The sequence below is a fragment of the Pelobates fuscus genome, chromosome 5, assembly GCF_036172605.1.
Source record: "Pelobates fuscus isolate aPelFus1 chromosome 5, aPelFus1.pri, whole genome shotgun sequence".
NCBI classification, from domain to species: domain Eukaryota; kingdom Metazoa; phylum Chordata; class Amphibia; order Anura; family Pelobatidae; genus Pelobates; species Pelobates fuscus.
The window spans coordinates 148911870-148937574 of record NC_086321.1 but is presented as its reverse complement, the minus strand read 5'-3'; the positions used below and the strand labels follow the sequence as shown (position 1 = coordinate 148937574).

Here is a 25705-nt window from a genome sequence, read left to right as displayed (position 1 = left end):
TGCAGCCCTAGCCACACCTCCCCTGGCTATGATTGACAGAGCCTGCATGAAAATAAAAACTGGTTTCACTTTCAAACAGATGTAATTTACCTTAAATAATTGTATCTCAATCTCTAAATTGAACTTTAAAGGACCACTCTAGTGCCAGGAAAGCATATTCGTTTTCCTGGCACTAGAGTGCCCTGAGGGTGCCCCCACCCTCAGGGACCCCCTCCCGCCCGGCTCTGGAAAGGGGTAAAAACGTACCTTTTTCCAGCGCTGGGCGGAGAGATCTCCTCCTGCTCTCCTCCTCCTCCTCTCCTCCTCCTCCTCTTCTCCTCCTCTTCTCCTCTTCTCCTCCTCTTCTCCTCTTCTCCTCTTCTCCTCCTCCTCCTCCTCCTCTTCTCCTCCTCCTCCTCTTCTCCTCCTCCTCCTCTTCTCCTCCTCCTCCTCTTCTCCTCCTCCTCCTCTTCTCCTCCTCCTCCTCTTCTCCTCCTCCTCCTCTTCTCCTCCTCCTCCTCTTCTCCTCCTCTTCTCCTCCTCTTCTCCTCCTCTTCTCCTCCTCTTCTCCTCCTCTTCTCCTCCTCTTCTCCTCCTCCTCTTCTCCTCCTCTTCTCCTCCTCTTCTCCTCCTCTTCTCCTCCTCTTCTCCTCCTCCTCTTCTCCTCCTCCTCTTCTCCTCCTCCTCTTCTCCTCCTCCTCTTCTCCTCCTCCTCTTCTCCTCCTCCTCTTCTCCTCCTCCTCTTCTCCTCCTCCTCTTCTCCTCCTCCTCTTCTCCTCCTCCTCTTCTCCTCCTCCTCTTCTCCTCCTCCTCTTCTCCTCCTCCTCTTCTCCTCCTCCTCTTCTCCTCCTCCTCTTCTCCTCCTCCTCTTCTCCTCCTCCTCTTCTCCTCCTCCTCTTCTCCTCCTCCTCTTCTCCTCCTCCTTCTCCTCTCCTCCTCTTCTCCTCCTCTTCTCCTCCTCTTCTCCTCCTCTTCTCCTCCTCCTCTTCTCCTCCTCTTCTCCTCCTCTTCTCCTCCTCTTCTCCTCCTCTTCTCCTCCTCTTCTCCTCCTCTTCTCCTCCTCTTCTCCTGCACAATGCTTTCCTATGGACGCTGGCGTGCTCTCACTGTGAAAATCACAGTGAGAAGCACGCAAGCGCCTCTAGCGGCTGTCAATGAGACAGCCACTAGAGGACATAGGGGGAAGGCTTAACCCATTCATAAACATAGCAGTTTCTCTGAAACTGCTATGTTTATGAAAAAATGGGTTAACGCTAGAAGGACCTGGCACCCAGACCACTTCATTAAGCTGAAGTGGTCTGGGTGCCTAGAGTGGTCCTTTAATCACATACAGGAGGCTCTTGCAGGGTCTAGCAAGCTATTAACATAGCAGGGGATAAGAAAATCTTAATTAAACAGAACTTGCAATAAAGAAAGCCTAAATAGGGCTCTCTTTACAGGAAGTGTTTATGGAAGGCTGTGCAAGTCACATGCAGGGAGGTGTGACTAGGGTTCATAAACAAAGGGATTTAACTCTTAAATGGTAGAGGATTGAGCAGTGAGGCTGCAAGGGCATGTTCTATACACCAAAACTGCTTCATTAAGCTAAAGTTGTTCAGGTGACTATAGTGTCCCTTTAACTCTGTATATTTACCCAGTTTTTATGTTTGTGCATAATACAAGCCCTCCCCTTTCCAAGTACCATTCCACTTATCTTCTTATTTTTGTATCCAAGTTATTGCAGATAAGTATGCATAGCTGCGTAATAAATATTTCTTGCTCAAATGATATGCTTGACAATGAAAAATCTGGCTCACTTTTTACACACTACGAATATGGCTTAAAAAAATAAAAAATAAAAATGTAATCAGCAACCAGCATGTAGTCAAAGGCAAAGGCCACGGCCACTTTGCCTACTAATTGTTCCGACTACTATTCTGCCCATGACCATGTATATAACCATTCCGGCTTCTTGACATGCTCTATGGCAGGGGTAGTCAACCTTTTAAAACCTACTGCCCACTTTTGTATCTTTGTTGATGGTAAAATGTCCTTACCGCCCACCAGTGCCGCAGTAACTAATTTTATAGCACAAGCGCTATTTTGTGTGTGTCCGTGCAGGGTGCCGTGTGCCGGTAAGTGATATCTTTGATCTCCTCAACAGGCCGAGAGGGCTTACAGCATGGCTGGCTCTGCATAGGCTGGCAGGGGAGATGAAAGGATCTCCCCTGCCAGCCTTGGCCCACGGCCACCACCACCCACCTGATATCCCAAACCGTCCACTAGTGGGCGGAAGGGTCCAGGTTGACTACCCCTGCTCTATGGCATTGGCATTATTCTGATAGGGTTCTAACCAGAGTTCGTTTAATCCATCACCCACCCTTAATGCCTCATTTAAACTAGCTGCCTCAAATAAAAGAATAAAATGACATCACTAAATGCCAATTAATTCTCTCATTTCACATTTTCACTAATGAGATCATCTTTCAATAATCAACTCCACTCCAACCTGTACAAACATATCCAGCTGATTTTACTCATCAACTTTACGACTATTTAAATCAGCAAGTTCTTCAAGCTTTTTGATCAAATAAAAACAAAACGCTTTATCGTACACAACTCTTCTCCTACTATATATACTCCATCTTTATTCTCTTCCCATGATCTTAAGTTTGTATTGGCTATTTCAAATTATTACCCATCTATATACACCACATCTCTAAAAATTACCTATAATTCTCTTCCTCCCTTATCTTCAAAAACCTCTCAAAGATGCTTACTGATCATTTCACTAACCCCAAGTCACATATGTCCATATCTACAGCTAGCCAGCATATTCTCCTTTCTTTGATCTATTGTATTTATCTTTCACATGTCCTTATCTGTACCACTATTTCACATGGTGACCTCCCTCCCTCCCTGCAGAAAGTGACCTTGTTGGGACTGCTGTCAAAAGCTACTATATCAGTTTGTTTCTGTCCATCAAGCTAAAACTATGCTATGTCCTTTGTTTGAAGCCCAAATGCTATACACACACATAGTCGATAACACCCCCCCCCCCCCCCCCCCACCCACCACCACACACACACACTCTGGCAAATAAGTGTTACATATAGCTTAAGCAAGAAAAAGGAGTCCAATATAAACAGGTTCATCCACGCAGAAAGCAAGCTGCCAAGTGTTTCTGAAAAACATATAAGAGAGTGCCCATGCAGCACAGACTAAAGCAACAAGTTGTTAACATTATAGCACCAATGTACAATAATGGTAGGAATGTTGCACAGAATGGGTGTATCCTGTTCTAACTGCTCGCATTTGGGAGAAAATAGGTTAAGTAAATGCATGGTTGACCTACTTTCTCAGACTGGCAAAGTGTATGGCATTGACCTGCTATATCCCCTGCAGCACGTATGCACAATGGACTTTTATAAACATACATGTACATGCACCACTCACTGGACAAGCAGGGATTCCGTTCAGTAAGGTACCGACCTTATATTATATTATATTATGGCTAATAAACTCTTCCCAAGTTATACTAAACGGTCTCCATACACCGTTTACAAAGGGGCGCTATTCTTGGTTAAAAACTGGTGAAGGGGTGACCTTGCCAAGCGTGATTCACTATTCAAAAGCAGAGACAACTTTAAGGTCATTGACCTTGAGGGATGCAGTTTAGAACCATCCTTCAGGAAGTGATATCATGTTGGAAACATGTCACACTCTGATAATAAATGGGCTACCACCTGTACATTTTATAATAAAGCACCACTCTCACAGACAGGATGTTAATGCAACATTTATTCAATAGCACTAGGTATCAATTTGTGAGGTTAAGATGCTTTCCAGACACCCGCAAGGTATGGTTTATATTCTTCCTGTGGAGTCTGGCATGATAACTACCTGCTTTCAATACACGGAACATGCAAAGTATGTGAACAGAGCAGTGCATAAACTGTTCATAATGGAAAGATTATGGGGCGCAGGGAATTTCTATTAGTAGAGTCATGTTTAATTATATGAAAGTAATTCCACATGCATGAGATGTCAAATTTTATTTAGACCAGGGATCAAAATTACGACTTGCCATTAGTTATTAGCAAGTGAAAACGTGGCACTGGTGAGTATACTATGCCAGGTAACTTAAGGTCTGGCTATTAGCATCGCACTTCAAATGTTAAGCACCGATTTATGGACTAGAAATAACATCAAATACTTAACAGACTCAAAAGAAACCATATTCTTTCCATGCTACTGGTAATCATTTTTACATTATACATACTTTATTAAAGAAGGAACACTAAGCACCACAACCACTGCAGCTCATCTCCAGATTTTATGTCAAGCTCTTTAGGAGTGGACTGACTAAACTGAGGCTCCCCGTCCTGCACCTAGAGACTGTCCCCCTTAGGTTGACTGGCTGAGAGGGCTGAGGGCTGCTTAGCCAAGCGTCTGTAGCCTATCATGTGGACAAAATTGATATCAATAGTGCCGACATTTAAATTCTGCATGATCAATGAGGCTGAGATAGTTAGTCTCTGGGTGCAAGGAAAAGTCATGCTCCTAAGATAAGGGATAAGGTAACAAGAGACCAACGGTAATATAACCATTAGTGGAATAATGGTGCTCAGACTGCTCCTTTAAAATACACATTTTCAATTTGTTTCAAGCATCGGCCAAATTATTTGTCTGCGACTGGGAGGTTTCTTTATAACAATATAAGCAGTTGATGTAAACTGCTCGTCCCAATCTACATATCAAAATGCATCCATTACATCCATTATAATGCACATAAACCAACTTTATGACATTTACATATGGAAGAACATAATGTTACATATATTCATGTAATGAACACATGGCTTTAGTTTTATATTATTTATTTAGTTATTACTGGTATTTATAAAGCGCCAACAGATTCTGCAGCGCTGTACAATTAGTGGAGAACAAACAATATACACACACACACAAATACAAAAGGTAGATAGGGCCCTGCCCGTAAGCTGAAATCTTGCCATCTAAGCTCTCTAAGATATTTTTAGCTATGCACCCATGGACTAAAAACAAACCAAGGCATTGATTGATAAACCCCTTTACAACATTTAGCACTTTAAAATATCTCAAATCCCCCCTTATAAAGCATTTTGAACATATACTCTTATATTGATTTGGTTATTTCTATATTGCTTGATTGTGCTTGCATGATACATTTAGAGTTTAATATATATTACCATACACCAATTGTGGTGAACTTGGTTGCCTGAAACTTTATCATTCATTCAAACCTTCTACAAAAAGATGAACCAGCTAGATACCCTAAGTATTTATTTAGAGGCATAGCTGTGAAATTTACAGACAATGTTAAGCAATGCACGAGAAATGTTGACAGTATGTAAAAATCAAATGATATCACGGGTAGATGATGAAAGCCAGAAGGGAAATACTACTTGTACTATACTTTTTAATTCCAGTGGAAAGGAAAATAAAAAAATAAGAAAAATAAAAAGATTCTGTTAAAGGAACTATATGTTTAAAGTTAAGAAATTGTTTTAACACCATAGAAAACCAACAGCAGGCTATAAATCACATGCATTAGGTTTGGCAGAGTAGAAGGCTCAAGGTCAAATTTTATAAGGTCTCATAAATCCTGTAAAACATGCTGGAATCAAGGGCAGCAAATGCAATGTTCAGTCGCCTTTGCATAAAATTGTTAAGGAATACACAAAACAAAAACATTTTAACATTAATCCCTCAAGCACATGCGGGTTTCATATTAAAAAGGTAAACATAAGCAGAAACAAAAAGCAGAAACACCAAATAATTACACAGGATAGAAAAACTGTGTAAAGAAGCAGTCTAGGCACCATAACAACTACAGTTTACCATGAGTTCTCTTAACCATGTGAAGTAGTCACCTGCAGCCCAACCCCTCCCTATAGAGGGAGTTCCCCTCCCAAATTAGACAATTTTACCACTATTTGGACACAACATTGGCAAAGTGTCAGGTGATTCTCTTAGCCAATGAATGTCATACAGAAATATTGGGCACAATAGAAATACGGGTTTTTAACTTGGTGCCCTTTCATGTAGGGGAAACAAAAAAACAACAACTCTATTGGAAGTATGATGAACCATTTTTCAGGACCTGCGCCCACTGCAAAAAAATATTGGAAGACAATACTGAATGTGCTTTTGCTTCGCTTTGATCTTTTTGTCTACATTACATGTTAACTTCCATTTTTATTTTACTCCCTATACAATTATTGCATTTCTCTAAAAAAAAAAAAAAAAAAAAAAAGTTTTTAAAAATGATGTACAAATCAGACTCCAGAAAAAAAGCATTGCCTTTCCAAACAACAAAGAGTACAGACAGCTCATCACACAATGTTGAAAATGGCAGACCGTTTCAGTGCAAACATTATACATAGTAATGCATGGCAAGCTGTTCTGGCAGGGACGTGATCCCCATCTAGTGTTAGTAAAGGGACTAACAAATTTTGCTCAACTACAAAATGGAATAGAAATCTCTAAAGGCAAATGTTGCATTACACCACAGGAGAAAGGGGAAAATAAATAAATAAATAAAAAAGTAGGAAAAACACACACACAAAAAAAAAAATTCTCTTTATAAAATATGTACTACAGTTTTTCATTTTGACCATGTTTCAGTCATTACTATTGCATGTTTTCCATGTACATGGATATTTAATAAAGAAAATATTTTCCTTTTTTTGCTTAGCCTCCCCCCACCCCCCTATGGTGGAGTATACAGTTTTCTTTTGAACCAATTGGGGTTTTGCTCACGATCACCCAAAAAGGAGATCTACAAGCACCTTTAATCAGGTTTCGCTTGTTCCTTCTAAAACTCAATGCTACAGCATTTTATCATAGAGAAGCAGTGAATTAGTAATTTTCTTTGCAAAATGGAATACCTTTACCAATTTTGAAAAGTAGGAATTTGAACAGAATATGGTTTTAACGCTCAGTTAGCCAAGAATGAAAATGTAAGCTTATTAAACATTAAAAAACTGCTAGCCGAGGGGCATGGTCTGAACCTTTCCGAGAGCGGTCGCACTATTGCGGAGCTTCGACACTATAACGGCATTAACCCTAACATTACCGTTCCAGCGACGACAATCTGACTCCAAAAGTGCTTTGGATACCCGGCACGATATGGGGAAACTGAAAAAGAAACTTAAAACCCAATTAGGGGATGGAAACAGGAGTATCAGAGACATGTTCCAGACATGGCCTAAAACTAAGATGGCAGCGGTACCAGAGCTGCATGACTCTTCCTTCTCCGAGGAAAAAATGGACGCTCCAGATGCCGTTCCGGAGGCACTACTTACCAATGCTGAGTGGGGACCTGAAGACCCCAGCAACCAATGGAGACTTAGTGAACCTCCTGAGCAACATCAGATCCTACTTACGTTCGGACCTAGTAGTGCTGCAAGAAGAGGTAACAACTGTCATGGACCAGGTGAAAATGGTGGAGGAGGAGGTCTCTTCCCTCGCACAATGCCAAACGGGCACAGTGGAGGAGATAAAAGTTCTCCGGGTCTCCTACCAGAATGTACTAACAAGGCTAGATGCATGTCGGCGCAACAACCTCAAGATTAGAGGGGTTGCAGAATCCATAACAGATGGCGAACTGCCCCACTTCATCCGCCGACTTCTCACAGATATCCTACCTCCCTGGATGCTCAAAACTAAGTTCGTGGAGGGCTCATATTGCCTTCCTAAATCCAACAGGGCGCCAGCAGAAGCCTCCCGTGACGTCCTACTACTATTTTTGACATTCTGACATTCCAGGATAAGATGGTAGTGGTGGAGGCGCTCAAGGCCAAAAGCCCATATAGGTTTAAAGAAATTAAGCTCATATTCATAGCAGACTTATGCAGAGCCACACTAGATTGGCGGCGCTCGATGCACAAGGTCACACAGTCCCTCCGAACAGCTTGGATCAGTAAGAGATGGGGCCACCCCTGAGCCCTGCTGGTCACCAAGGACAGGGTGGTACACCGACTCACATCGTCAGAGGACTCTGATTCCTTTTTTCAGGCCCTAGGCCTAATGCGACCTAACGCCAGAGCCCACTTGGCTGCCAGCTCCTGGGACGTCTCCTGAATATTCCCATTTGTGCCTCGCCCAACAAAAGACGACGGATGAACGAACCAGAAGTACACCGGTTCTTACCCAGCCCCAGAGAAGTAGTGGATGGAGTTGGAAACGTCTTATCGACCAGACAAACTTTTTCTTTTTCATATTTACTTTCCTTTCCACTGTTCTGATTTTCTATATTGGTTAAGAACTTCCTAAGCCTCAGCAGGATTATAAATGCAAATTGGAAGCGCAAAATGTTTCAAGTCCCCCCCTACCCCCTTGGTGCCTAGGGGTTATTTGGCACCGTTCGCAATCCCGCTACTCCCCACACGGCAACAATCAGGGCCACCTCACAGATCAGGTCTACCCACCTGAAACCAGAAAACTCACATACCACTGAGATTACTGGCAACATGGAATAAGGTAATCTGGTTAACTCTAACTCAGGACACGGCACTGATAAGCAGCCACTACCCGGCTCTTAAGTTTTCAAATCACATGGTCCTGTACCTACCTCGAGCACCTTCCCCCCCTTAAGATTCCCACTAGCTATCGGGAGATGGCCTTTCCTTTCATACAGCCTGATACATATTGGTATAAAAATTGTATAGTTTTTTTTTTTTTTTTTAAACTCTTGCCCAATTGTTCTACACACCACTCTTACGCAATGCTTAAGGTTTTCGTTTATGTCACTGCATATTGTACTTTTTGACATATTGGTGCAAGACAAAAAACAAAACACAAAAAAACTAAACTGCTAGCCGAAACTGGGAAAATCACTTCTATAAGTGAAACGTTCAGCTATATAAATCTGTGCGTTGTTTTGCACCAGTCATTTCCTGGGAAATACCTTAGAAATACGCAACTGTAAGACAATAGCAAATACCAGAGTGTACTTCCTGTAGCCTTCTGGAAAACACACAACTCTAGCAAAAACAAATAGGACCCCTTATTTTGTGCTGGGAACTGTGACATCAAGAAATGCCGAAGATTGTTAACATGTGTAACTAATAATTGTATTATGTGGAAGGTATTTAAACACCATTAGGTGAACAATATTTCAGCACTTGAAGTCTTTATAGCCGAAATGCGTATGCTGCTTGTACTTTTACACACACAGATAGATAGAGAAAAAAAAAAAAGCACAAAACCATATACTTATACACTCATCAGAATATTCTGTTAACCTAAAAATAAACAGATATACAATGCAATACATTTATAGTATGTGCCCTCCTAACACACTAATAAACACCTGAGCACCAGGAGGAGGATCAAGCCATGGTTCTCATTGGAATCAACAGGAAAATGACTAGTATCAATCATCCCAATAGAAACAAAATTGCAAAAATTGCCAGGTAGCATCAAGTTGTATTTATAAAAAAAAAAAAAAAAAAAAAAAAGGTCAAGTGGAGGATACAGACCTCTGGTTTTTCCCAAAGAAGGAGTAGGGAACACATTATTTATTATTATTATTATTATTAATAATAAGATTGGAAACAGTGTATCTGAACATTTCAAGATATGTTCCAATCAGGACTAGAGGATCAGAGTTTTTAATTATTTAAAAATGGTTAACAAACATTAGTGGGCAGGAGATTTTATTAGAATAGGAGATAAAAATGAAATGGAGTCTGAAATGGTTACACTTTGGCTTTTGCATAAGCCCACACAGTATCTTTTGTGCAACATTCATGTCCATGTGAACTTTGTCAAATGTACAACGAAGAATATATATGAAAAAAAAAAAAAAAATCTCGGCAAGACACCACGGAATTAAAGGCACTCACTATTGTAACAAGATGTTTGATGGACTTTCCTGCAGTTGACCGTTCCTTCGACTACTTGCTTATTTAAGTACCATATCATTACGACATGCCCTTATATTGATGTACATTTGTATTGTATTTCACTACTGTTATGCTTTTTGGTGCCTTGCCTTGCAACAAATAAATAATTTAAAAAATGAAATGGAGTGGGTATCGCCTTAAAGAGACACTCTAGTCACCAAAGCAACTACAGCTCAATGTAGTGGCTCTGGTGTCTATAGCATGTCCCTGCAGCCTTAGCACTGTATATACTGCCTTTCAGAAACAAGGCAGTGTTTGCCACTAGATGTGTAACCAACCAGCAATGTAGTCACTCAGCCCAAAATACGTTTGTACTCTAGGCTGATACTATAGGGCTATTTTAAGTTTTTAGTCATTGTCTCCAGAGGTAGATCTGTTGATATGTGATGTGTTCTATTTGTTTGAATGTTCATTGATTAAATTATTTTATTTTTATTTTTTTTTATATGTCTCTTAATAGGAGAAGACATTTATATTATATTTTGGCTTTATTGTGTAAGTGCATGATAGAGTTAAATCCACCAATGAAAGATCAAGGTATTAAGAAAGCTCTCCTAGAAGCTTAAACAATAGTCTGATGAGTGTATATGCTTTTTAAAAAAATATTCCATATTATTTGAGAATGGCAATTCTAAGCCTGCCTTAGCGAGGCGGTAGAGCCACCTGGTTTGAAAAAAAAAACCTTGGGGCCAGGTCTCCTTACATGCCATTCTGCCCAGTGATCGGAGCAAGGCTTTGTCAGCTGCCTGTCACCAATCACTGCATGTAGATGCTGCAGCATGAGACATATCTCCCTCTAATGCTGCAGTCATACAGTACAGATTGAGATGCCAGTACAATCATCAGCAGAAGGATTTTCCATCTCACTTTGTACTAGCAGATAGAATACATTTGAGGTAGTATTAGGCGGTAGAATTATGAGCAAAAGTCGTCCTCGAGTACAGCAGCAGAATACAAATTTGGGGTGTTTACAATAGACTCACATGTTTGGTCTCTGAATTTCCTCCAAAATCAAACTCATATGAAAACCCCCTAAAAAAATGTAAAGATTTTGACTGAGGTGTGTCATAAAATGGTTAGATTAAAGGACCACTATAGGCACCCAGACCACTTCAGCTTAATGAAGTAGTCTGGGTGCCAGGTCCACCTAGGATTAACCCTTTCTGCTGTAAACATAGCAGTTTCAGAGAAACTGCTATGTTTACAAATGGGTTAATCCAGCCTCTAGTGGCTGTCTCATTGACAGCCGCTAGAGGCGCTTCCGCGCGTCTCACTGTGATTTTCACAGTGAGAAGACGCAAGCATCCATAGGAAAGCATTGAGAATGCTTTCCTATGGACTGCCTGAATGCACGCGCGGCTCTTGCCGCGCATGCGCATTCAGCTGATGACGGGGAAAGGAGGAGGAGAGTCTTCAGCACCGAGGGAGCCTGGTGCTGGAGAAAGGCAAGTGTTTAACCCCTTCCTCTCCATCCAGCCTGGCGGGAGTGGGGGCACTATAGTGGTCTTTTAAGTGTTCTAAAATGCTCTTCATTAAATAGCCTGGGATACACCTACAAATACACACTTTTGCTACTTATAAATTAATTGAAATTCGAGACATATTGGACATTTTATCAATCAGGACTAATTAGTGAATGTATTTTGAGTAAGTTTACTTTAGTTGCACTTTTGCAATTACAATATGCAAAACAAATGTAAAAAAAAAAAAAAAGTAGTCCCCCCCCCCCTTATTTTATTCATATTAATATTGTGTTATGTATACATTAAAAGCAAGCCATAATGCTCCATAAAAATAAAAAAAATAAAAAAAAATAGTTATATTTATTGATATCATGGTAGAATTTACAAGGCAAAAGTGTCAAAAACACTTTTTTCATAAATGCACCACATCTCAAAAGACCTTTGAAGGAGCACTATAGGGTCAGGAACACAAACATGTATACCTGACCCTATAGTGTTAAAACCACCATCTAGCCCCCCCTCCCCCACCCCGGCCCCCTCATGCCTCCCTAAAATAGTAAAATCTTACATGTATTCAAGCCTGCAGCTGCATATTTTGTCCCAGTTTCCTTTAGACCTGCCCACTGCCTGCTGACATCACCAGAACTGGTAGCCTGATTTAATCACAATGCTTCCCCATAGGATTGGCTAAGACTGACAAAGAGGCAGATCAGGAGCAGAGCCAGCAGAATTCAAACACAGCCCTGGCCAATCAGCATCTCCTCGTAGATATGAATTGAATCAATAAATCTCTATGAGGAAGTTTCAGTGTCTGCATGCAGAGGGAGGAGACACTGAATGTTTGGATGCATTTTAAGCAGCCATGATCCAGGAAGGATCTCTAACAGCCATCTGAGGAGTGGCCAATGAAGTTATCACTAGGCTGTAATGTAAACACTGCATTTTCTCTGAAAAGACAGCGTTTACAGCAAAAAGCCTAATGGTAATGATTCTACTCACCAGAACAAATTCAATAAGCTGTAGTTGTTCTGGTGACTATAGTGTCCCTTTAGGTTACATTTTCTAAAATTAGGTGGAGACCGAATAAACCAAACAATAGATAGTCGACTCACCTCTCCTGTGCTTGGGTTGGTGCCATATTTCTTAATCCATGGCATGATACTCCTGTATGGGGAAAAAAAAAAAATTAACAGTGTTCTTTAGTTATGAAAAAACGTGATGTGGGTCAAGCCAGAGAGTAACACCCCAATTACCCCAAACAGTTGCTTAACAATTTAAAATACAGAAAGCTCCCAACCAGTTCACTCACTAGGGCTTTGACAGCACAGATACAGTTTGCTTTCAATTCCTATTGCAATTGTATTGCCTTGTATCTATCATCATAGTTAAAGATAAACAGCACATTCACTCATGTACACCAACGTTGGTCCTCACCTGGCTGAGAAATGATGCACACCGTAAATTGTGCCAGCCTATTTCCCTTATACAAAATTACATGATATGGATCAATTCTGGGTAAGAGGCAGAGCCGCCTAGGGCCTGGGTTTAGACAGGAGAGTCTATCAAAGGGCCCTCCCTGAGCCAGCATGCAGATCAAAAGATCTCCCATCTTGGACCTGCGGTTTCTCAATACCTTGAAAAATCGTTGTGGCCTGCAACGTTATTGGATGCAGATCACTTTAATAGCTTCTTCACAGTGCCAGTGCTTCTGAATGACTCAGAGCCTTGCGGCCAGCCCCACAGTCACTGATTAAATGCTGTGACCAGGCAGGTGCTCTTAAAAAGTGATCTGCACCTGATAGAGGTGCCGAACACAACACTACCCCACCGGACCACCAGGGAATTCCATCAATTGTACCCCATCTTGCCCAAAGTTGAGCAGGAAAGGGGAGAAGTGGAAAAACAAAATCACACAGGCAGGGACACTAAACCTTCCCGCCCATACAGGTACACTCTGCCACCACAGCTCATAGCCCTAGGATGAAACTCCATCCAGGCATTCTGTCTAGGGTCCTGGGAAATCTTACTCCAGCTCTGATGGGGAGAGAGGAGATCAGCAGACGTAGACACTGTGAAATAGATCCCAGGTAACAATACTGTATGTGAGCATTATATCCAAACATAGAATTGTAATGAACTGAAAAACAAAATGTAAAGGTTAGGCTAAAAACAGCCAAAATATGACGATACCAGATCCAACTCAGCAATATTTGCAATTTAGTTTTCAATTCACTATTATCTACTATTTAGTGAATAAACCCTATAAAGCGTAAGGAACAAACATTGTGATTTGCGTTTCTTTTCCAACATATTGAGAACCTGTATCAAGTATTACAAGGGATGCACTATAAGCCACAATACTTTACCAGACAACCACCCCAATAATAATGGCTAAATGGGGAAAAAAAAAAAAAACACCTTTCAATACATTTCTATGAAGAAATTAGATCTATTTGAAGCATCTGAGCTTTGTAAATGCAAACTCTAGGTCTACATCTGATAGCAAGGTGTTATATATACTCACAGTAGATCAAACACTGTACCATCTGGAGTGCATACTGGATACTCAAAGGGCTGCAAGGACAAGCTGGGAAAAAAAATAAAATGTATCATTCACATAGCAAACAAAATCTATGAAGACATTTCACACGCAGAAATTATATCTTGCAAAACTATTTGATAACTTTTCCTGTATTCTTTAAACAAAAATAATAATCCTAATGGAAAAAAAGCTATTATTGTAAACTGTTCAGAAAGGACAGTTGAATTACACTTGAATTGTAATGTTTATTATTCCCTTTCGAGCATTCAGCAAGGCTCTTTACAAGCCTTTGCAGGATACATAAAGGGGAATCTAAGCACCATAACCACTACAAGAAGTTGCTATGGTTATGCAGCTATTATGCTACAGGCAGGGCCAGATTAACAGAGGGGCTGACGGAGCTGCAGCTCCAGGCACATTGATATTTTTTTTACTACTCTTCAAATCTGCTTGCTTAAGTATGGAAACTTAAGAGGGATGACTGCGCACTGTGCAAAAGCTCTTGATGCTTCAAGCTTGCTAACACTGTGGCATGTTCCCTTTCTCTACACTTACTACATACACTGTTTGTCTGACCAAGACGGTATAACAGGAGCTTCTGCCTGGTAGTAAAGGAAGGAGAGAAGTGGACCAGCGAGTGCTAGTAGACATTCCTTAGAAGCGTAAAGCTAGCGCATCATTAGATGCATTTATGCCAAGCTCCAGGTGCTGGCAGCATGGTATGCCCTTGGTTGATCATCCTGCAAGATTGGAAGGCAGCCCAATGTGCATTCACGCCAGGCTGACCAGCTAATTCTTTGTGCAGGCATGCCCACTTTTTGGGCATGTTTGTCCCTTTGGGCAGTTCTGGTTACGTAATTGACATCACCCTTTTACCCAGCCCACCGAAATCCTGCTTCACCGAACACTGCGGTTGGAGGATATGAATTTACGTGAAAGATGAAAGCGAGAGATTAGCATAGGGTATGTGTATTCTGATAGCAATATCCTGAAGGAAGCCGGTTCTAGATTAACCCCTTAAGGACACATGACATGTGTGACATGTCATGATTCCCTTTTATTACAGACGTTTGGTCCTTAAGGGGTTAAACCTTTAGAGCAGCATGACGAAAACCATGAGACCCAGAGGCTCCTGCAGCCCAACCCCTGCTTACCTATTTCAAATGCAGAACTTGCATTTCAGCATTTGCTATATAATTTTGTCAAACTAAATCCTGTGATGCCTGAGAAGGGGACCAAAGACTACGGTTATTCTATAGCCAGTATGGTTACACTATAGAAAGTAACCCCTGCTAGGACAACCATGCAACATACCTACAGTGATCAAAATTTAACCGTCTGAAGTTTGCCTTTGGGATATCTGCAAATACACAATAAAATTAATAGGAACACAAAGAAATACATAGTTACATCACATTCACCATGAAAGAAAACCTTTTCAGATCAAATGAAAGACCTTATCAGCAGCAGCATTTATATAGTGCCAATATATTGCAGCACTTTACAGTTATAGAATGGGGATATTGGATAACACGTAACATACGAAATATAACAGAGACAAGAGGTGAAGAAGGCCCTGCTTAGACGACCTTACAGTCTATGTGAAATGCGATATACGGAGTGAAAAGGAATTTTGAAAATTATAGATAAGGTAGCAGAATGGTATGTATGAAAGTTGCTGGCAAACAATTACAAGCCAAAATAGACCAAGAAATGTTTATTTATTTTTTTAAAAAGAAGGCCACAGATAGGCACATGAAATATTGAAAGGATATTTAAAAGAAACAACCCAGTTAGAGGTGCGTTTAAACTAAAATGACAAATACATGAACACCCAAACGGAAGTCGTTATGGCCTCTCCTGGCAATACAAGGCCATGTTTCTTTTCCGTCTGCAGTCTAGGCTTGGGACACAGTCAATCCGAATGCCCATAAAAGCATAAAGAAAAGGGTCTCTGTTTAACCAGAAACATTATTCTTTTTTTTTTTTAATGTATGGTATGTGCACTATTTTCTCCCTAACAGTTTGAGTGACCACGGCCTAGTGTACTGCATACGCAAAATAAAGACCGCTAAATCCTCTCCCAAAATTATAATCACCAGGTCTTTCATAAAATGTAATCTTGAATCCTTTTTAAATGATCTCAAGAACATACCATGGCACAGATTAGGTCTAATCCAAGATCTAGACTCTGCAATTGCATTTTTTCAGTACGAGCTCTTGCATGTTTGGAATTTGCATGCCCCTCTGCGTGAAGTGCGACTAAAAGGGACACACCTACCCTGGGTTACAGCTGACCTCATTCAAATGTACCAGTGTAGAGATTCACTGTGGTCAAATTTCAAGCGTACTGGCTCCATGAACAATCACTGTACTTACAGACAATGGCGAAATGCATGCACAACACAAACAAAAATGGCAAAGGCCCAATATTTCAGTGAAAAATTAAACAACAACCTATCAAACCCAAGAAACTTCTAGAAAATCATAAATAGCATACAAACCCCCACAATCCACTCCCAAACCGCCACTGAGGAAATTGACAACCAAACACTGCAACACCCCCTAGATGTAGCAAATGCCTTTAATAATTATTTTGTTGGATGTGCTACCACCCTGGTTGCTAAGATAACAAATTACACTCATTTTCAGACCGCAAATAAAGAGCAGGCCCTGACAAATCTTCAAAATCCTCATATAGAGAAATTCAATTTTAGACTTGTGCCGGTTAGTGTCGTTAATAAACATCTTAATAATTTAAAAATGAAAAACCTGTGTGGACCAAATCAATTCCCAGCAATGTTGCTGAAGCCAAGTGCGCCAGCAATTGCTAAACCTGTCACAAACCTCATCAATTAATCCCTGGTGTCAGGATACATACCCAAACTTTGGAAGACTGCAAAAGTTGTACCTATCCATAAAAGTGGTGACAATACTTTGGTATCCAACTATCGCCCGATACCATTGCTCCCTGCATTGTCAAAAATCTTGGAAAAATGCGTCCACACGCAACTATGTGAATATTATCAACGATCAGATTATCTGACCCCTAATCAAAATCAGGATTTCATCCAAATCACTCAACTTCGACTGCCCTCTTAAAAGTTTGCAATGACATCCAAATTTGCATGGAACAAGGAGACTTCACTGAAGCCGGTTTCCTTGATTTTGCCAAGGCCTTTGACACAGACCATGGCATTCTTTTGCAAAAACGTAAAAACTCAGGCATTGGTGATCCGCTAATCTGGTTGCGATTGTATGTTTCAGACCGATTGCAATATGTGGCCATTTCTGATAACGCTTCCCTCCCTCTTCCAGTCACGTGTGGTGTTCCCCAAGGCTCTATAGTCTGTCCCCTGCTATTCACATTATTTATAAATGATCTGCCTAATGTGTGCAAATCCTAAACTGTACACATGTATGCAGACGACACTGTAATCTACGCTAGTAAACCCAAGCTACCGCAGCTTGAGGCTGTGCTCCAAAACCAATTCACAGAAGTAGAAATGTGGATAGCAGATAACAAAGTCTTCCTAAACACTGACAAAACTGTTACAATGATCTTTAAAAGATCTATTCAAAATTTACCCAAAACAAGGTGCCCTTTACAGAAACAAATCCTGCCTTAGATATGTTCTACAGTAAGGAAACAGATAGTGCAACAAATGCTAATGCCGGTCATTGATTATGAGGATGTAGTGCATGCATCCGCACTGCAAACCACCTTAATAAACGTAATCCAGCCTTGTGGATAAGAGCATTTCTGGGAAGCTCCCACCCTACCTGAGTAGAATGCTCTCCCAGGCTGGTTCCACCTCCTATAACCTCCAATTCAGTACTAGCATGGTATTTATCATACCGCAATACAAAAATAAAGTGGCTCGATCCTCCTTTTCCTACAGAGCACCGGAATTATGGAATAACCTCAGGGACACAGTCAAATCTTCATTCAATCTAAAATCTTTTAAGGGATCTATGGCAATATACCTCAACACAGAATGCACCTGTCATGGTCAAATATATTTATTACCTGTGTATTACATTACCATGTATTACATTTACATAAGTGTGTGTATATATATTTATAGTTTGTATATTGTATTTTTGTAATATTGAATCCTATTGTAACAATGCAATGTTTTGTGGACCCAGGACACACTTGAAAACTAGAGAATTCTCAATGTATCCATCCTGGTAAAATATTTTATAAATAAATAACCAGAGCATGGATTGCAGACTATTAAGAAAAAAGGGCCATAAAAAAGGTTATACTTTTGTAATCGCGCTTATGCATCAGTAAGTACACATTTGTACTCTCTTTTTTCATTTGTATTTATTTTTTAAACCAGTATTAATCTATGCATTTTATTTTTTCTGTGTATTTTATCCATGTAAGTTAGCGAGTATTAGTTGCATTGTGACTGCAGAACTTTTGGTGTAAATTAGAGATATTCCAGATTTCCTTTTTAGTAGAATAAGAAGAAATAAAAATGGGCACACAATCGTGATGGCTTGTGCCCCAGTATTTGATCACAGGGAGATAAGTTGCTGCGGTGGTTCCTGGCTAAGCTTATTATGCAGCCACAAATCCAGGCAAGTTTGTGGTCTCTGGCTTATAGTCTTTTATGTGATGAAAAACAGAGAATAAACACAGCATTTCCTCTACGCTGCAAGGCTCTGAATAGGGTAAAGAGATAGCCAATACTATCTTGGTGTCTGACCATGCAGCATAAATGGTACTAGACTGCTAAACACATTTTTCATGTTTTAGTTACAGTCTACAATTCCTTGCAAATTTTCTCTTATGCCTACACTTATGCAGTTATTTCATGTTCTATGTTCTTCGAGACGATCCCTATGTAATTGCTTAAAGTCTTTGAGAACCAACCATTTGAAGTTTTTTTTCCCATGGGATCCTAGTAGTGAAAGGAACATGGAGAGACCATTTGTTCAGCAAAACATTTAAAGTATCTCACAAAAGTGATTACACCCCTCACATGTGTGTAAATATATATCTTTTCATGTGTCAACACTGAAGAAATGACACTCTGCTACAATGTAAAGTAGTAAGTGTACAGCCTGTGTAACAGTGTAAATTTGTCATCCCCTCCAAATAACAACACACAGCCAATTATGTCTAAACCGTTGGCAACAAAAGTGAGTACACCCCTAAATCAAAATGTCCGAATTGGGCCCAATTAGCCATTTTTCCTCCCCGGTGTCATGTGACTAGTTAATGTTACAAGGTCTCAGGTGTGAATGAGGAGCAGAGGTGTTAAATTTGGCATTATCGCACAAGGCAGATTCTGATAAAATCATGATGGGGAGGCAACACCTCATTGCACTGTCACATAGGACACTAGGCACGATACCACCGGGGACCTGCGTGTCTAGAGGGGATCCTGAACAAATGGAGATCTGCAAGTCTCACTAACGCTTAATGGTCCCGGGTGCTGGAAAAGGGAGAAGAAAGGTACAGAAAAGTGATCCTTCGGGATCTAAAACCCAACCCAATGTAAACATGGAACCCATCAGAAGTAAAAAAAATAGTACTGCTTATAAATATATGCCTATGTACCACCGGACCTGCGAGTCCATTGTGCACATGTTATACATCTCATAATGCGACCTGCGAGCCGCTACCACATACCTAAAGGATTGTACCTTACAGTGTATATGCAATTACAAGTAAACAAGGGGACCTGCGCGTCCACGTTGAAATACTATGTGTTGAAAAATATCCAATAAAAACCATTTACAAAAAAATAAAATTTGGCATTATCGCTCTCACACACACTCTCATACTGGTCACTGGAAGTTCAACATGGCGCCTCATGGCAAAGAAAATTGAGGATCTGCAAAAAATTAAATAAAGAATTGTTGCTCTACATAAATATGGTGTAGGCTATAAGATGATTGCCAAGACCCTGAAACTGAGCTGCAGCACGGTGGGCAAGACAATACAGCATTTTGACAGGACAGGTCTCGCCATGGTCGACCAAAGAAGTTGAATGCAAGTGCTCAGCGTAATATCCAGAAGTTGTCTTTGGGAAATAGATGTATAAGTGCTGCCAGCATTGCTGCAGAAGTGTAAGGGGTGGGAGGGTCAGCCTGTCAGTGCTCAGACCATACGCCACACACTGCAGCAAATTGGTCTGCATGGCTGTCATCCCAGAAGGAAGCCTCTTCTAATGATGATGCACAAGAAAGCCCGCAAACTATTTGCTGAAGACAAGCAGACGAAGGACATGAATTACAGGAACCATGCCCTGTGGTCCGATTAGACCAAGTTATTTGGTTCAGATTGTGTCAAGCATGTGAGGCAGCAACCAGGAGAGGAGTACAAAGACAAGTGTTTCTTGCCTACATGAGTGCTGCCGGCACTGGGGAGCTGCAGTTCATTGAGGGAACCATGAATGCCAACATGTACTGTGACATACTGAAGCACAGCATGATCCCCTCCCTACGGAGACGGGGCCGCAGAGCAGTATTTCAACATAACGACCTCCAAGATGACCACTGCCTTGCTAAGGAAGCTGAAGGTAAAGGTGATGGACTGGCCAAGCATGTTTTCAGACCTAAACCCTATTGAGCATTGTGGGGCATCCACAAATGGAGGGTGGGGGAGCGCAAGGTCTCTAACATCCACCAGCTCCATGATGTTGTCATGGAGGAGTGGAAGAGGACTCCAGTGGCAACCTGTGAAGTTATGGTGAACTCCATGCCCATGAGGGTTAAGGCAGTGCTGGACAAGAATAGTGGCCACACAAAATATTGACACTGGGCCCAATTTGGACATTTCCACTCACTTTTGTTGCCAACGGTTTAGACAATGTGTGGAGTTATTTGGAGGGGACAGCAAATTTACACTGTTATTCAAGCTGTACACTTACTACTTTACATTGTAGCAGAGTCATTTCTTTAGTCACATGAAAAAGATATAAAATATTTACAAAAAATGTGAGGGGTGTACTCACTTTTGTGAGATACTGTACATTATGTTTCGATAAAAGATACTATAATATAGCAATGTCATACATTTCAAGTAAGAATATTTTTATTTAACAAGGTTATTCACAAACCTGTGAGTTATCAAGAATTCACACGTTTGATATTCTGGCCCAAAATTTACAGTCCCCTCGTGGGTGAATTTTACATTCATAAACCATCTGATTTTCAGGGCTGTACACATTACAAAGAGTTTATCCTAGAATTTGTAAGATGTTTTCCATTTAATATATAAAATAATCAAGAAATAAAGTTGCAAAAACATTACCATACCATTTTCAATCCATATATATATATAAAAAACAAACTCTGGCACACACTTAGCAGCAATGTACATGATTTCAATTTTTCTGCCCAGTGCTCCAATTATAGCATGTATACAATAAAAAAAAAAAAAAAAAAACACACAACCACCACCACCACATTGGAACTCACAGGTTTTCAATTTGCAATACAAAAAGTATACTATTACATTCAACATACAGGCATGAAAACATTTCTGACACGTGAGTGACCATGTTTCTGATTTTCAATTAAATAGATTTGTTTATTAGAGAAGTACTGGACCACAAAATGATCATACCTGGTTTCTTTCCTCCATAGAAATGTGTATACTCTGTACATGTTATGTACCTGTCAAAAAAAGGCATAAGACATAATGAGATCAAAATGGAATAGGAGAATGAGTATTGATATATACCCAAGAAGAGACAGTAATCTACACCAGGTGGGAAAATACAAGTGTAAAATGTGGTACCCATTCTGCAAATTTATTATGTGCATATTCTAATATCAGTAAAGTAACAAACATACATTATAACACTATCTACAAAATGCAAAGTGCAAGAAAAAAGAAGGACATAGCCAGTTAAGATGCTTGGAGTTTTATCATCACATAGGAACTAGTTACCAAATCTAGCGTAGAACACCAAAACAAATAATCCGTTATTCTGACAAAGTAGTAGCCAATAATTCATCTTGATATACTCAAGCCAAACAAACTCAAAATTACTACAGTTTGTTTTTAACATTGTTTTTCTTTCTTCTCTAGAAAGCCCCAACACTACCTACACAGCACTGGGACTCAAACTTTCCAAACTTTGTATAATCATATACAAGCAAAGAAAACTATAGACAGATGCACTCAGAAATTATTGGATTTTCTAAACGATACTGATGTTAGTGGTTATGCTTTGAAAGGGCAGTATAAATTCATATCACTAATATCCAGTTTTAAACTCGGGGGAAGAAAAAACTTGTACATACACCCACTACTACAGTCCAGTGTACGTACACAGGTACACTACAGCTGAGCACATGTCCTCCCTCCTTTATAAGGGAACCCTCAAAATCCTAAACTTTCACCCCTTTCCAAACTTACATTTTATCCTTCTGATGCTGTCTTTTCCCCATTTTAACGTTGCAGTGGGTAGCTCTCTGCTCACAACACAAATCAAAACTGCGAAATACTGAAACAGCACAACTACTTCCGGACCTAATTTCTTGTAACACCAAATAGCGGAAGTGACGACACCGGAAGCCTCCCGTTTGAGCCACAATGATAGCTTCAATGAGTTTAAATATGGCGCTTTCACGCATGCGCGGTGGCGCTGTCTAGTGCTGAAATGTCCCCGTGTAACCCAGATTAACCTTAGTTACACTAAATCGTTTTTATTTTGCTGTAACACAAGCTGATTGGTAAAGGCGTATATTGTTATCCTTTTTTTCACCTCTTTTTTTTTTTTCCTATTATTTTTTTTATAGCAATCTCCCTTTGCAATTTGATGATAATATAATATTAAAATAAAGTAGAATCTGCAGCTTTATTCCAAATAGATGAAAATACACATAGGATGGGATCATATTCTCATGGGAGGATATAAGTAACACTGAAAATGCATTATATATGTATGTAAGCTAACACAAAAAAAAATATAGAAAATAAAAAGTACATTTGCTGCAGGTCTCCATACTCTGCATAAATCACTCACGAAAGCAGGGCAAGGAGGGTGATGGAGGGAACCCGTGACATTTTAAGATGGAATCATTACTTCTCAGGATTTTTAATATTTTTATACTCTATCTTTCTATATATTTAAAATTGTGAGGTCTGAAAAATAAGTTATGCAGACATTCTCACTGCTGGCACAGTTTAAGGGACATCTTGAAACTAGACACCTCCATCTTAGCTCCCTGTTAGACTTTATATTAAGCTCTACCTTATGTGCCTGGAGTTTAGCATTGGGAGACCATTTATAGTTAGCTAGGCTTACTTATTATTATTATTTTATTATTTATATAGCGCCATCACATTCTGTAGCGCTGTACAATGGGTGGACTAACAGACGTACTTTTAACCAGACACTTGGACATACAGGAACAGAGAGGTGGAGGGCCCTGCTCAATGAGCTTACTGGGGTACAGTGACACAAAGGGTAAAAGTAGGGGTACGAAGTAGGTTGCTAGAAAAGTATTAATTGAGGGCTTAGTAGGTAATTTTTGACAGTTGCAGGAGAGGAGTCATGGGGGATTGGGGATAAAAACCTGCTAACCGTTTAATTGATATGCTTTCTTGAAGAAGTGAGTTTTCAATGATTTTTTGAATGAGTTGATACTGGGTGAAAATCTTACGGAGAAGGGAGTTCCACAGAACAGCCCTGGAGAAATCTTGGAGGCAAGCAGTAGAGGTGGGCGTACGGACAGAAGATATATGTAGGTCTTTGGCAGAGCGCAGGGGCCTCGACGGGGCATACCTATGTATTAGGGAGGACAGGTAGGTTGGAGCAGCACCAGAATTTTAAATTGAGCCCTGTATCTAACTGGAAGCCACTGCAGGGACTGACAGAGTGGGGAGGTGCAAGCGGACAGGAAAATGAGCCTTGCCGCCGCATTTATTATAGATTGCAGCGGTGCAATCTGGGAACACATAAGACCACTGAGAAGGGTATTGCAGTAGTCAAGGCGAGAGAGAACAAGAGCATGGATCAGCACCTTAGCCGCATTCAGGGTTAAATAAGGGCGAATGCGCGCTATGTTTTTGAGATGGAAGCGACAGGATTTGGCGATTGATTGGACATGAGAGGTGGAGAGCCTCAGCACTCTGAACAGTCTGGACAGCTGTGATTGGTTGAAAGTGTGGATTCTACATTAGCAACAGGACCAAGGGTAGGTCATTTCTGTGCACTGTGTAGAGACCCCACCCTTTTTTTTTTTTTTTTTTTTTTAAACCACTCCTAAACCAGGGGATGACACAGAAACTTTACCACAAGCTGCAATGATTGCTCAGTATTTTCCTTTAAGTGTGTTCTTCATGGCACCCAGACTGACCGCTTTTAAGGGACTTGGATGCGCGCATGGCACATTAGGTCGCCAATCCTCCTTTGATTGTGAGGATCCTTGGATTGGACATTCACCAAGAGCAGCCCATGCTTCCTCGATGACATTGCAGGAAGAGGGGAGGTGAGAAGTATGCAGGCACTTGCGATTTGCAATAAGTTCTTATAGAAGCCAGAACTCTCCGATTAACCAAATGATTACAAAGATTTTTGTCATGCAAGCATCTCCAAGTGCATGGGTTGTCAGGGAGTCCTGGCACCTGCTGTAATTGTAGAGGGTTAGTCGTAACATAGGGCTATTCAACCAACTCCAAATTATACTAGATAGGAATATATATGGCAACATATATATTGCTCAAATCCACCACAAAATATAACTTTTTAGCAGATATAGCCCAATGAAAACAATCTTTTTTTTTAATTTTGGGTATATCTAAAAACAGCTTGCAAAAGCTGCAGATCAATTTTCTGCTGCATTTGCAAGCCTGCCATTTCCTCCCAGCCCATCTATTTTGGCCAAATCACAGATTTCTTAATGCAGCCAGAAAGATGCTCTGGCCCACGGATTGGCAATCATTGGCACTCCAGCTGTTGTCGACTACATCTTACCTTATATTTTGTCTACGACATTTGGAGTGCCAACGGTTGCCTACCCCTGCTCTAGACAATTGCCTGCTTCCTGAGTTTAGCTTTCTGGTTGTGCAGCTCAGTGAAGTATCAGGACCGGATTGGCAGCTACTGTGTAACAAAGCTAATTTATAAAAAAAAGTTCAAATTTCTATTGAAATCTTCACTCTGTAAAATGCTAGAGTGCTTTAGGAGTCCTGGCTGTCACTTTAAGCAAAAAAATAAAATAGGGGATTTGGAAAGCTTTATTGAACTCTAGTATAGTCACATATTGGCTATATTTCCTAAACGTTAATATTTGTATTTCAATCCAGAGTTTAATAAATAATTTATAAGTGTAGGTGTTGGCTAAAACAGTGTTACAACATCCTCCAGCAATATTATTTGTTAAGAGGCAGAAATGAGTGTACTTAATATACCTAGGATTTGTCAATAACGCCTAATGGAAGGACCTTCTTCTGCAAGAAAAACTAACTTGTCATTAAAAGGTTCACAAAGCCTCATGAATGTTGTGCATTCTCCATAATAAGCTGATTTTCCTTTGCCTAGAGTTAAAGAAAAGTACCAACAGAGGAGGGGGGATTCCCATTTGGTAGCCGTGATGCAAGTAGGATACTTACGGCCATAAAAGCAAAAGGCTACAATAGAACATATTGATCATCTTTTGTCATTTCATAAACCCAAACTGAAGGAGGAAACATTTGCTTTGCACTAGTAAACAACACACAATGAACTCCTAATACACTGACATTTATTCATTAAACTCAGAGCTGAAATGTGAATTTTATATTTAGTCTACAAGTCAAATTGTGACTGTAG

At 40.4% G+C, this 25705-nt stretch overlaps 1 protein-coding gene across 1 annotated transcript in view; it reads right to left on the bottom strand.

Annotated features, from left to right (window-relative positions):
* The window catches only part of PPIL2 (peptidylprolyl isomerase like 2), a 48794-nt gene extending 26366 nt beyond the window's left edge, over window positions 1-22428 (bottom strand). The window contains exons 1-5 of the mRNA XM_063454463.1: window positions 22306-22428; window positions 21508-21557; window positions 15231-15276; window positions 13899-13961; window positions 12487-12538 (exon numbers count right to left, since the gene is read on the bottom strand). Of these exons, the coding sequence (XP_063310533.1) occupies window positions 12487-12538; window positions 13899-13961; window positions 15231-15276; window positions 21508-21557; window positions 22306-22337 (243 nt within the window). The 5' untranslated portion in view covers window positions 22338-22428. The remainder of the gene's footprint in view (window positions 1-12486; window positions 12539-13898; window positions 13962-15230; window positions 15277-21507; window positions 21558-22305) is intronic.
* Between the last annotated feature and the right edge of the window lie 3277 nt (window positions 22429-25705).